This window comes from Sphaeramia orbicularis, chromosome 12 (assembly GCF_902148855.1).
Source record: "Sphaeramia orbicularis chromosome 12, fSphaOr1.1, whole genome shotgun sequence".
Taxonomy (NCBI): Eukaryota; Metazoa; Chordata; class Actinopteri; order Kurtiformes; family Apogonidae; genus Sphaeramia; species Sphaeramia orbicularis.
The window spans coordinates 44,382,180-44,396,380 of NC_043968.1; the positions used below are offsets into that span (position 1 = coordinate 44,382,180).

General features: G+C 37.9%; 1 protein-coding gene across 1 annotated transcript; it reads left to right on the plus strand.

Annotated features, from left to right (window-relative positions):
• The first annotated feature begins 35 nt into the window (after positions 1-35).
• napepld (N-acyl phosphatidylethanolamine phospholipase D) lies at positions 36-13,431 on the plus strand. Its single transcript, XM_030149284.1, is given in 17 exon segments — positions 36-256; positions 4,003-4,078; positions 5,551-5,658; positions 5,827-5,967; positions 8,685-8,733; positions 8,736-8,794; positions 8,796-8,885; positions 8,888-8,914; positions 9,518-9,638; positions 9,712-9,765; positions 9,768-9,793; positions 9,796-9,882; positions 10,206-10,351; positions 11,577-11,634; positions 11,636-11,691; positions 12,045-12,138; positions 12,140-13,431. Coding segments are annotated over 17 exon segments (1,380 nt in total). The 5' UTR covers positions 36-140; the 3' UTR covers positions 12,212-13,431.
• Positions 13,432-14,201: the final 770 nt, after the last annotated feature.

Below are 14,201 nucleotides of genomic sequence, written 5' to 3' on the forward strand. Positions count from 1 at the left end.
AAAGCACCATGCATGCAGGAAGTCCAACCGTCAGTTTCCCTTAAACGGAACACGCATACAACTTAGTGTTCCGTCCTGTCCTCTGGTCTGTATGGTAACTTTTACTACAGAGTCACAGCAAACATGGTCAGAAAGAAAGAATGGAGTCAGTATTGTGTAAGGCCGCACGGCTCTTACTGACCCCAAAGTGTCAAAGTAAACACACTGCACCGTTCAGTGTAGTGGGACTGTCCTTCATCCAGAGGAGGAACACCAGGTAGGAAGTCACACAGCTCCTACACTGTCTGCAAGCCTGAGCCGGTTACAATATTAGTGATACACGGAAAACACAAAATATGGGCTTTCCAGAAGGGAGTTCTAAAACATAAACAGATAAAAATAAGCAAATTATATATTTATATATAATGTACTATATGCAAAGTAAATGTGAGATGATTAGGAGCAATATTAATTTTTTATGTATTATTCTTTGCAGTGTCAAATACCCAAAAGTGCTCTTTTAATACATTGATTTGATTTCAAATGCACATTTTTTGCACTCAATAGTATGAGTGAGACTTTTTCTTCTGCTTATATAAGGTGTATTTTAGACTTACTGCGGGAGCTGAGCTGGAAATAACAAGATTAAAAAAAATAAATAAATAAAATAAATAAATAAATAAATAATTAATAATAATAACAATAATAATAATAATAATAATAATAATAATAATAATAATAATAATAATAGTAATAATAATAATAATAATAAAGACAGGAGTTTGACAAAATCCAGAGCATTTACATGAACACAGCCTAAATGATCCTTAAGGGTTCAGTATTTACATGAAGCCTGGGTTCTAATCTAAGGCGTGTCTAAGTCACATGTCCATGAAAAATCGATGTATTTTGTCAACAATACGCATATCACTTAAACATGTTAAACTTCCTGAGTTACGTTACTATTTTCCAGTGTAATGTTACTATGTCGGTCGGTTTGGGGTTATTTTTAATCGCAGCCTACAGTCAGATGGAGAGCTGGTCGCGTGGTCACGTGACCGGAGGGTTTTTGCTCGGACGTCAGAGGATCGGAGCTGGTACCGACTATAAAACGCTCCTCCGGTACTCCACCTCCGAAACACACAACTCACCACCGCATTTCCCTGCGTCTTCAGCCCCCCCCCCCCTCAGCTGGCCGTGACTGAATTATATCGTTTTCGTGATGCAGACTCCAGTCTCTTCATAATGTCCCACGGTGCGTTCGAACACTAAATGCAACAAACATGTCGCCTCACCGAGAAAACAACCGGTGCTGATCTGATTCGCTCAAGTTTGGAGGTAAGTTGGTATTAATGGCGTGTTTTGGAGCCACGGAGAGTGTGTGTATATGTGGCCTTGTTGCTAACAGCGTCTCAATGTGTTGTTTCTCTCTCTATGTTAAAATGAACCAGTCTGTTTTAATGTGTTACAGCGTCGCTACGTTAGATCTATATTTCAGCAAAGAACCTAATGCATTGTTATACATAATAAAATAAAACCAGAAAACATTAAAGTTGAAGTTGTAGTGACTTCTGAGAACCACAGGCACCAGTTTAGACATATATTGTAATAACAGCAAGTTTATCCACTTACATGTTATACTTAATGTGTGCTTCTATGAAAACCTGTTTTATCACGTTATGATCCAATCACACAGATCCTATGCTCTGTTAGACATCACATAATCTATAGAATATATATATATATATATATATATATATATATATATATATATATATATATATGTATATGTATATGTGTGTATATATATATATATATATATATATATATATATATATATATATATATATATATATAAACTGTCTAAATATGTCTAAAGGATTTATTGAGCAAGAAATGTCTGTGTATCTGTACAAGCCATGTACTGTGTTGAAGTTTGGGGAAATGTGTATAAAACAACCCTAGAACCTATAATGAAACCTCACAGTAGAGCATTGACAGAAAGAAATAAAGCTGGTTATTATGAGCCTATCAGTTCACTTTTTATAAGATCCTGCACCCTGAAATTTCTAGATGTTGTATTGTTCAAAATAGTGCATGTGTCTTTTATAGTTAAAAAAAACAAGCCCTCCTATTTGTATTGAAGTTTTTTTTATGAAACGAAGAGGATTATACGTTAAGAGGGTGGTTTATTTTTGAGACATGTAAAATGAGAACTGAAGTAAAAAATTACTTTTTTTCTGTTTTTGGTGTCAAACTATGGAGTGAATTTGCACAAGTCTGGCAAAATTTAAAAAGCCTTCTAATGTAAAATAATATAATTGTGCTATAAAATTACATAAATGTTGAGTAATTGAGTAATTGTTTATGTATGTATTTATGTATGTTCATTTCTTTTGTGTTGTTGGTACTGAAGAGAGGGAAATGGACTTCCTTTTGCTTCTACTTAGTCCTTTTTTCTTATTCTCACTGATTGCTAGGGGAATTTTTTTATTTTTTATTTTTTTTTGTTCAATAAATGAATGCAACTGAAATAAAATTATTCATTCATAAATCTATCTTTGGTGCAGACAAGGAGAGCATGTGTGACTTCAGGGTGGACTTGTGCATATGACCACATTAGGGCCGCTTGCTGGCCTCACAGATCTTTGTTTTGGTCAGGTCCACAGAGCTCCATTGTTGTCCCAGTGTCTGTGTGTAGTGAGCAGTTACAGTCCATTCATAAGGCTGAGTGCATCATCAGCACACTGTAGCTTTAATGTATGGAGTTCCCTACAGGAGACAATGCACTGATGGATGGCTTTTGTTTTATTACTTTACTGATGCATTACCTTAAGCATCAGAGATAATCTGCCCATTTGCCTTTTATCAGTCTCATACATCGTATATCTCAATCAATGTGAGAGAGGTCGGAGTGCATTTATCAGTACTGTGCAAAAGGCCTGCTCCAACACTATAACATAATGACCACACATATGCATTTCTGAGTCTGTATTAAGATCCAGTGAAGTTTGAACAGCGGTAAAAACAAAAGTTTCAGGGATAAAAGAGCTATAAACCAATTGTGACCCCCCCCTTAGTACTTAACATGTCTTTAACTCTTTTGTTCAGACAATATGACATTTATTACATTAATTTTCTGATGTTTTATACCAGGTTTCATTCACATGTCAGATGTTTCTGTTTGTGCTGTTTCTTGTTATGGGGTCAGGGGTCACACTAAATACTGACGTTAATCTTTAGAACCCATTTAGTTCAGTTTTTTGTGTGTCTTTTAAGGCTGTGCGCATATCCGCTGTATTTTCTTGTGGCATCTGAAGAAAAGAGAATGACAATTGAATATGTATGTGCATTTCAACACTGCAAAAGGTGGACTAAGACTATTGCACAGTAAATGGAGTCACTCATCTTTACTGAGGGCGTGTGCTGCACTGTGATTATTGTGGATAATGGTAGGATAAGGCAGCAGTGTCCTCAGACTCAGTTTACATTTTGTAAATGCAGGTGTGTCTGCATATGTAACACACTTTCAGATTTCACAGACGTGCATCAAATGACTGTTTCTACCATAGGTCTGCTGTTTATTAGTTTAGGAAATGTTACCTCATCATGTTTGAGGTGAAGGAAGTAGCTGTGTTGGCTGTACACTTGTTACTTCCTAGTAAGAATTACATAACAGTAACAGTGAACAGTGCACTTTGTGTATCTGTATGAGCCACACCCTCAAGTCAAGTCACATAGGCATTCCTTTAAAACAACATTCACATAATGTGTAGTCCTTAATTACTGTTGCATATGTTTGTCACAGTGATGAGGCAGTGAATGTTGCGTTCAGTGTCACCTCTGAGGCTCTGATTTGAATAAAGTGCAGTTAACCTTTGTGTGTGTCTGGTATCAGCATCTCTGTCTTATATGCAAACTGCTGGGGTGGATCTGTCAGCAGGGTTGAAAGGTCAGTGAAAGGTGTGAGACTCTGTTGGTGGGTCGGGTGTATAACCCAGTCCCTGTCCTTTTCTCTGACAGGAGCAGTTGTGTGTTCATGGAGAAGTCATCATCCTCAGACAGATCCAGGCTGGAGGAGCGAAAAGGCCTGGTGGAGGTGAGCAGCCCACATGTTATCACACCATTAGACAGCAAGATGTTTAATTAGGAGTTGTTTGAAAGTCAGCCACTGAGTGGAAGAAGATATAAAATGGATGAGTTGACCTGATTAGTTTTTTTCTGGGGGTGGAAGAGACCAATAACCAATATAATTCCAGTGAGAACTGCTATCTTGGTGTCAAATTTTAGAAAAACATACTTGACTCTTAACTGAAATACTTTAAACCTCTTGTCCAAAACACCTACACTGGTGACATACCCAAATTAAAATGTATCCACTCTGATAATATGTATAAATGAGGCTTTGCAGGTAAGAAAACAAACTTTAGTTTCTTGTGAAAGTCTCAGAAAACCTAGTGATTCAGGAATTAAAAATAAATAATAAATGTTAAGCACGTGTGGGTTTAGCGCTATGTCCAGAGTAAGATAGGTTGAACACTATGTGATATGGTTTTAATATAGCATAATAATAATGGATTAGCTTTATATAGTACTTTTCTATGAATGCATACTCAAAGCGCGTACAGAGGATCCATTATTCATTCGCTCTCACATTCTCCCTCTGGTGGTGGTAAACTACATTTGTATCCACAGCTGCCCAGGGGCAGACTGACAGAAGCGTGGCTGCCAGTCTGCACCTACGGCCCCCCCGACCACCACCAAACATTCATACACCAGTGTGAGTAGCAGCACTGGAGGCAAGGAGGATGAAGTGTCTTGCCCAAGGACACAACAGCACATGGACAGAGCGGGATTCGAACCGCCAACCCTTCAGTTATTGGACGACCAGCTCTACCATCTGAGCCATGGCCGCCCCCAGCATCTAGGTCGAGCTCTTAAAACGATGCATCTAGACAGGGCTGCTTCTTCTACATACATAAAATGCATAAAATTGGTACTGTTTTTTGCACAGTGACAACTTCTGAGGCCAAACATGTTTGGGTCACATGACAGTGGTGCACAGGGATTGTCAAACACATCATTTTCATTCATCCATCATCTTCCACATATCTGAGTCCAGGTTATTATCAGTGTTCACACTGAACTGGAGGGATTATAAATAAGTAAATGTCCTCATCTCATTTCAGTGTTGATAGGCTGTTACTAGTTACAAGTGATGTATGATCAGTCAGGGTGCAGTTCTGAACCCGAGACAGAAAAACGCATAAAAAAAAAAAAATGCTGAATCTGATCTAATAATCACCCAGGCGTAGAATAAGTTGACCCAGACTAAAACCTTCATCTTAATGTGCTTTTTTGTGAACATTATTTCGAATAAACTGATGGTTACATTGCTGATACTAAGATGTTCAAAATGCCTTCATCTTTTACTATTAGTCATGAGAACGTAAACGTTAATGTGCAAAAAATACTGCAATATTCTGCTTTTTACCATGACAGAAATGATGCGTTATTGGTGATGCTAAAAGCTTGTTGAAGCCCATCACTATAGACTTTGTGTATTTGTAGGTGGATGGTGAAGTGCTACGAGGAGCTGAGGGTGGAACTGAAGATCCACAAACTTCAAGGAGGAGCACCTCATCCCGCAGGAGTTTCCGCCTGGATTACAGACTGGAGGTAAAACTGTCCCACTCCCACAGACCTGTCTCCTCTTACCTCCCACCCCACTAAAGTATCAGCTGATGAGCGTGTAATTTGTGTTGGCTGCTTAGTGTTGCATAAAGATGGGCAGAATTCGTTCCACGTGTGGTCTGACTGAAATGAAAATGTTGACTTTCATTGCAGGAAGAAGTGACAAAGTCCTGTCGGGACAAACACGGTCGTTGGACCAACCCCTGGCCCACATGGAGGTTCCCGTCCTACTCAACCCTCCTCAGGTTCCTGTTGTTGGACAAAAATCACAGCAATGTGCCAACTACTAAAGAGGTTGGCAACACAGCCCAGTTTTTTCATTGCACAAGGCATGAAATGGATTAGAAATTCAATGTTATCTGTTATCGCATTTATTAAAGACCAAATGTTAGGCATGCATTCTCAGTTTTATAAAGTTCAACTGGACTGATTTTGTTCTTGAAAATGTTTGGTCTCACAAAACCAGTCCAGTTGAATTTGAAAAACTTCTAAGGCTGAAAGATAACCTGGTGAAATGAGAACTTAGACACCTTAGGCATGACTTATGTTTACAACCTAAATTTAGTCACAAGTAGTCCAAGTTTCAGCAGAGCTCACTAAATGATATATGTTCTCAAATCTGTAATAGACTTAAATGAAATCATTTAAACAATACATATAATTGAGGATAAATCCACCTTTAATATATGCTCTGACACTCTTGTAAGGCTGCAGCTTGTCAGAGTGAATTTTCCCCTTGTCTTCTCCTTCAGAAATAATAGTCCATCACTGTACGACTCAGGACATATTTACAGCTACTAGTTAAACCTTTACTGAATTCTGTGACGGCTTAACATTCTTCATAGGCAGGTGAATATTTTAACCCTGAAATTACACACAGTGTTTTTGTCATTTTGTAAAACTTTTAGAATAGATGTAGGAATTAATCATGGATATAGAGGATGCCCACAAAACCCAAAAGATATACCAATGATACACAAATGTCTAGTGTGGTTTATGTAGTACAGGCTTGATACTGATGTTGAATACAATGGATGTACAGTGTTTGCAAACGTCTCAGGCAAAGTGCAGCTTTGTTGTTTTTGCAGAGTTTTGGTCTTTACTTCTTACACGAAATGTGTAGGAAATACTTGCATAGTATTGAAACACACACACACACAAAATCTTCAGCTCTCTTGGGCTGACTGTCTGGATGTTTTCTTGAATAATCTTGCGTTATATTACGCACCTTCAGAGTGTCCCAGAGGCTTTCTTGGACTCTTAATCCTTTTTTTCTGTCCACATTATCTCATAAAGCTTCAACAATATTCAAGTTTTTTCTGACTTTCATGACCACACATATGTATTTCTCAGTTATTGTAGTTATACATGTACAATAGGAATATTCAACAAATATGTAAACAGTATTAAACACAAAACTGCACAGTATTGTAGTCTATAAACATTCAAATAAAACACTTATGTTACTACAGAGTCGGGACAGGAATTGATAAGATTTTATTTGCACCAATGTCATAATCAACCCTGTTTAATGGTCTCAGTCTTTACTGATTCCTGTTCAGTTTTCTGTGTGAAGAATTTAATTTACATGTTTTCAGTGTCAGAGAAGAAACAGCACAAGAAGAAAAAAAAAATCATGCAGTGTGATCCACATGTGACCCACTCGTTTTCATTTAGATTCTCTTTGTTTGCCAAGTGTGCCTGCATGGTGCTAAGGTTATTATACCACAGGATCTTTAACCCTCCATCAGGAATGTGCTGCGCAGTTGGAAACCAGTGGCATTCATGTCAAATTCATGGCGTTCCTGAAACTTAAGCCAATATTTTATAGAGAGAAGTTTCAGAATGTTGTTGTTGTTTTGTATCTTACTTAAAATAACAGTTGTACAGACATTATAACAAGCACTGCTGGCACCTTTTTCTTTTGTGAAGCCATGCTTTAGACCGTTTGTTCCCCTCTTCTGTGAGCGTCTTTATTGCACCAGGAGGAGTTTGACGTCAGTATTTTGTCAATGGGTAACTGTCAGAAAAACAAGACAGTACTGATGAGAAGAATCGATAAGCTTAGAGGCAGACAAATCCAACACACTGGATGATTTGGAGACTTGCTTCTTGATTTTCCTTCTCTCTTCAGTCCTTTTATTAAACCTTGTAACAAACTCACTCTTTATTTATGTGAGTGGTTCCATGTTATTAAAAGTATAATCACACTGATTGGCAAGTTCTGTGGAAAATACATCAAACATCCACTAATTCACGAATATGGAGCGAGTTCTCCTGGAAGAATTTGATCTGTTAATTTTTTTTTAAATTTTTTATCACACCTACGTTTAAAGTAAATATTTGAATACTGAATTACCATGCTGGAGAGAATGCGAAGTAATTGAAGCATACCACTCACATATATTTTGGAAATGTCATAAATTGTCTTTGTTTTGGGAAAATATACATACAAGCAAAGAACTATTGGGATATGACATCCCTATGAATTACGTGATAGTTGATTTTTGTCATTTTAATTACATTAAGGGAAATGTAGAAGCATCTGGTAGGTGTTTGGTTAAAATATTACTGATAGCTGGCAAGAAAGCAATTAAAGGAAATGGGGCAAGGTAGATCCTCCTTACAGTAACAGGGGATGGAGATTGTCCAAAGAAATCTGCATTATTGAAAAGTTGACTCACTGTCTGAGATTAAAGAAGGCACAGTTTGAAGAAAAATGGGGAAAATGGACTTCATTTCAGAATCTGAAACAGCGACAAAGCAGAAAAGGAATAACAGAAAAAGCAAAGAATGAATTGGACTAATAATATGTGACTCCCAACAGTCTTGTTATTGTTGTTTAGAAATGTTGAAAATATCAATAAAAATTAAAGGAATAAAAAAAAAATAAGTATAATCACACAGTCATAGTCAAGTCAAAACTGGAAATTCTAGTCTCTTCAGGCTAAGAATCTTTGATCTGTCTAAATATTTTTTGCTGGTGTCTCTGTTGCTCTTCCTCTTCTCAGGCTTTGGACGTGAGCTTCCCGGTGATGGAGCCAATACTTCATCCAAAACCCTGACCTGTCTGACTACTGGTCCAGGTCTGAGAGTCACCTGGCTGGGCCACGCCACAGTTTCTGGTTGAAATGGACGGGCTCAATATTCTGACAGACCCCATTTTCAGCCAGAGGGCTTCACCGTTGCAGTTCATGGGGCCCAAGAGGGTACCGAGGGCCCCCCCTGCACCGTGGAACAGGTTCAGTACTTTTTAAAATCTGTTAAGCCCTGATCCATTTGTGTCCAGATGGAGTCATTTCAATTTAACACAAAACAGTGGAGTAGCTGATAGCTTAGGGTTCATTCATGTTAAACCAAGTTATCATCAGAAAACAGCAAATGTCATTGTAAGCATTGTATCATAATCTGACCTTTATTTTTGTTCTTTTTTGTCTTGTTCAGTGAGTTTTATCGGTAGAGGATCATACTTGTACTGTTGGATGTGCTTAGTGTTAGCTTAGCGCTGCAAAGTTTGTCTCATTGGTCTGTTTTATTAAATTATGAGGCTGGTCTTGGACTGTGGGGTTGTGTTCGATATTTTGCCAATTTAAGTGTTGTTTGTTGTTTTGATTCGGTCCTGTTATCCGATAACTGTTTTTATCTGACATTCTTCGAGGTACGTGGATGTATAGATGTGTGTATTGATATGAGCGTCAGCAGCATTACCATGACAACAAAGATGGAACTGTGGCTGTCCTTGGAACCAGGGACAACCGTTTTTAAGAGGTTAATTATGTTGTTGTTGCAGTAATAAGACACTGACTGCTTCTGTTACACATGTTTCTTTTTTGCCTAAGTACAGCTGCCCAGGATCAACGCCGTCGTCATCAGTCACTCTCATTACGACCACCTGGATGCTGGATCTGTATCCAGCCTTAATGCACGCTTTGGGGGGGAGCTACGCTGGTATGTGGATGAAAGGAGTGTATGTGTTAGGAGGTAGAAAAGCTCCTCTCTGCAGTGCAGGGTGTGTTATGTACTGGTGTCACACCACAGGTGCGGTGCCCTTGGGTCTGACTGGACTGGCTCATGAAGATGGCTGTGAGAATGTGAGGATCTGGACTGGTGGGAGAGAGAATCTGTGTCCCAGGTCACGATGATGTCACATTTGTGTGCACGCCCTCAAATCAACACTGGAGCAAACGCACAGAGCTGGATGATAACAAGGTAACTACTGCAAATTATCATTGAGACTCAGAATGCAGACATGTTTGTGTATTACAGGAGTGATAGGTCAGTGTAGTCAATAGATTGTAACTTAATCGTTCTTTGGCGTTCTCTTCTAGTGTACTGATGTTCACATATAAATGATATTCGACATAGACCTTTGAGATGTAATAACTTGGATTATAACATAACATAGACTGAACTTTATATTTGACATCAGTATGGGTGTTGTCATTAACACATTAGTAGTGTGTTTTATTTCATCTGTGACATTTGAAGCTGATTCAGTGAATAAGCACACCCTCATCCTGTTCATCTCTCAGTCTTATGGAGCAGCTGGTCTGTTTGGGGCCGGACCATCGATTCTTCTTGCTGGTGATACCGGCTACTGTGCTTCTTTCAAAGAAATTGGGCGGCGCTTTGGCCCATTTGATCTCGCAGCAATTCCAATCGGAGCATATCTGCCCAGGTATAACACAATAAACATTTACATTTTACATTTTTCTTTTGAAACTCATATTACAAACAACACTATTTTAAACTATGTATGTATTTTTTTTATGTATTGTCACATTTTATATTATCATTCATGTTTTCTGTTGCTAAAACACAAGATGTCACTTTCATGGAGTATATTTACACACAAACCAATATAAATAAATATTCATAAATATTCATAGAGAAAACATTTACCTTAGGTGCCAAGGAACGAAGTACAAATACTTTGTTTTTTCTTACTTTAGTAGAAATTTTGGTTATCGATACTTTACTAGAGTAATTATTTTTCGGCCAACTTTTTACTTCTACTCCTTACATTTTCACGCAGTTATCTGTACTTTCTACTCCTTACATTTTAAAAATAGTCTCGTTACTCCTATTTCATTTCAGCTTGTTTTCATTCCTGCTTGTCATCGTTCAAATTAAAAAAAAAAAACAAAACTGTCCAAATAAATGGTGCCATCCAGATAGAGTGAATTTGATTGTGGTTGGATGAGAAGTATAAACATATACCATTCACCCTATTGGTTTGTACACGACCTATCACATCTGCACATGAGTCAAATCATGTCACACTCCAGCGAGGACATAGGTAGTGCACTATAGGCCCCTGTGGCACCGCCTAAGCTTTTGTCATGATGACGTTTTTTCCCCTCACATTTACTTTTATACTTTAAGTAGTTTTGAAGCCACTACTTTTACACTTTTACTTGAGTAAAAATCTTGAGTTGATGCTTCAACTTCTACAGAAGTCTTTTTGAACCCTAGTATCAATACTTCTGCCTGAGGAATGAATAGAAATACTTTTGACACCTCTGACAGTTACTACAGAGTAGGGACAGGAATTGATAAGTTTTTATTTGCTCCAATGTCATAATCAACCCTGTTTAATGGTTTCATTCTGTACTGACAACTTCCAAATAAATTTTATTCTACATTTAAATTCTCCTAAATGATATATCACATTTCTTCTGCATTTTACATTTTGCAGTGAAAATCAGGTATTTTCCTTACTTTTAATTCAATCTGCAGCCAGTGTCATTGACTACATGGGGTTTTACTGGTGAATCAGTGTTGCAGAAAATGACAGCGTTTCCAAGTTTAAAAAAAAACCAACAACAACAAAAACCCATAATATTTAGTGCATGTAAATGTAGTGACCTGGAATCACCACGGGAACATGCTTTGGTTTTCAGGGATGTAATGCAGGGACAGCATGTGGATCCAGAGGAGGCCGTTCAGATTCACCAAGACCATTCAGGCCAAGCGGTCGGTGGCCATCCACTGGGGAACGTTTGCACTTGCCTATGAGGTAAAGACTTACAGCTTACACATAGCATCAGTGTATCTTTTATTTTAATTATAGATAAAGCATATAAACAAGTCAGTCACAAATGAATAGCAGTTTCCAGAGTGGTATAGAGGTAAAAAGAGCTCTGACACCATTATCCTCAGTTAACAAAACCAAAACAAAGGTCTCATGTGAAGCTGTATGACTCTTAATCCAGCCCCTGGCTCACCCGCCCGCATTGGTCAAGTTAGATCACCAGCAGACAAAAGTATTTAGTGAACACTCCAACACGCAGAGGAACACAGGGGTACAACCGTGTGTTTTATTGTCTTTCATTTCTGAACCTAAACTCTACTGCTGCTTCCCTCCTCAGGCACTACCTGGACCCCGCCGGTCCGTCTCAAGAGGCCCTGGAACAGAAGGGGCTGAAGTCTGAGTCCTTCTTCACCTTAAATCATGGGGAGTCAACGACTAATATCCTCGAAGCAAGGAGATGTCTTTGATCTGATGCTGTTTGTTACATTTCATGAGCTGAGCTAATCTGTGTCTGTAACCAGATGGACTTTAGTGATTACGCTTTGAAATGCATACATGTATGCAGCTCCTCCCAAATGAAAATAAGACTGAATGTTTTTCCTGCCATAGTAATGGTAGCAGTAGTACCTACAGCATAATGTGATCCAACTCTAAGATCAGATCTTTTCAGTTTACAGTTACAACTCAGCTACATATGGAAAAGATTAGGATTTGTCATGGATCCCTAACAGTACAGGTGTACTAAAAGGCTACAAATTAGATTACATACACAAGGGTTGGGCTTTCAGCATCGTGTTGAACACCATTAAACCCTGAACATTTCTTCTTTTTGTGGTCTCAAAGATGTAATATCAGGTTTCTGCAGCTGGTTTTTCAGGGGTCCTAGGGATCAGTGTATCAGAATAGGAATATAACAGACCAACTAGGGCTGGTTCAAGTTATTTGGTGACCTGTAGTGATCTTTCATGTAGTAGAAAATGTTTCATGTATGTAGGTTGAGACATAAACCTGTATGTGGAGAGTGCAGTCAGTGTTCTGTGTTATATTCACGCACTGAAGCTGTAGAATTAAAGACAAAACAAAGTGTGAGATGATTTTGAAGTTGAAGGTTGAAGTTCGTAATACCTTTAGTAAGGGTATCCAATTTTTGTTGAATGTACTCTGGTTTTGTTTCCTGAAATAAACTCCCACCTGGTGGTTGGCCGAGGAAAAAAAAAACTGTAAAAAGCTAGTGTAGTGTTGCCACATGTGAAGTTGAGCTGGTTCAACTTCATGCACTGCAAATATTTTGGATTGTTTCTGCTGCAGACATTTATTTTTGGTGCCCAGAAACCACAGCTAAAAGATTTTCTTTCCTGCTTTGCTTATCATTGTGATCATTTACATTCTCTTCAAACTTTAGTCCACAGATGTAGTTGCCTCTGAAGGCAGTAGACTAGTTTTGTTTATCAAACTGCCTGTGTTTTGTTTAGATGACAGACGTTTTCTGTCAGAATGTATAAGCTGTTAACAGGCTGCTTTTCACTGTCGGTGCAAACTGTGGTTTACGCTTAATTCATGTCAATGAATATCACATTAAAATGTATTTTCATTCGCTTGTTTCATACTAGTGACAGCAAGTTCAGTGTTGATGTACCTGCAGCTGTATTAAGTATCTAAGATGCCATATAGAATATTTGGAAATGGTAATAAAAATGCATACTTTTACTGTGACTGACCATCATTACTGATTAGTGTGTGTACTCCATTTTGTTGAACACCTTCAGTTATAGAATAAATGTCAGATTTTGTAGAAAACTATGGTGCCACCTAGTGGGTTGTAAAATGAGTGGGCATGAACATCCAGACATCTGCTAAATGGATTGAAATAAACAGAATTTTGACCTGTACTTGTTAGGGTGCTGAGGTTATGATTGAATAATCAGCAATAAAACATGTGAAAAGGAATGATTTTCTGTACTTAAAATGTATTTCCTGTCAATCAGTACAGATTGTTTTGTTCATATCTTCAGTGGGCTTTTTACCATGAACACCGCTGAGGTCAAATGATGCTGATGATGCATAAAAAAGAAACAATGTCTGAAGCTCCAGTAAACTCTAAACTGCAGAAATACTAAGGGTTAAATCCAGTCTGCATTTACAAGAAAGTGAGTGCATAGAAGAAAATGGGTGCTAACGATGTGAGATAATTAGCAAAATATTGACCTGCATTGTAGGAATAAAATAAGACCGTTAATATGCATCTAATTTGTGATAAAGAATGTAAATACATGTCACAAAATTGTAGACATATGGATCATAGATTCACAGTGAGCATAAAGCCTATGGTTGTCTTCCAACCCCATTTCCAAAAAAAGTTGGAGCACTGTGTAAATGTCAATAGAACAGAATGCAATGATTTACAAAATGTCACAGAGCATATTTTATTCACAATATAAAATAATAAACGTATCAGTTATTAAGATGTGGTGTCATCTATGTTTAATTGAACAGT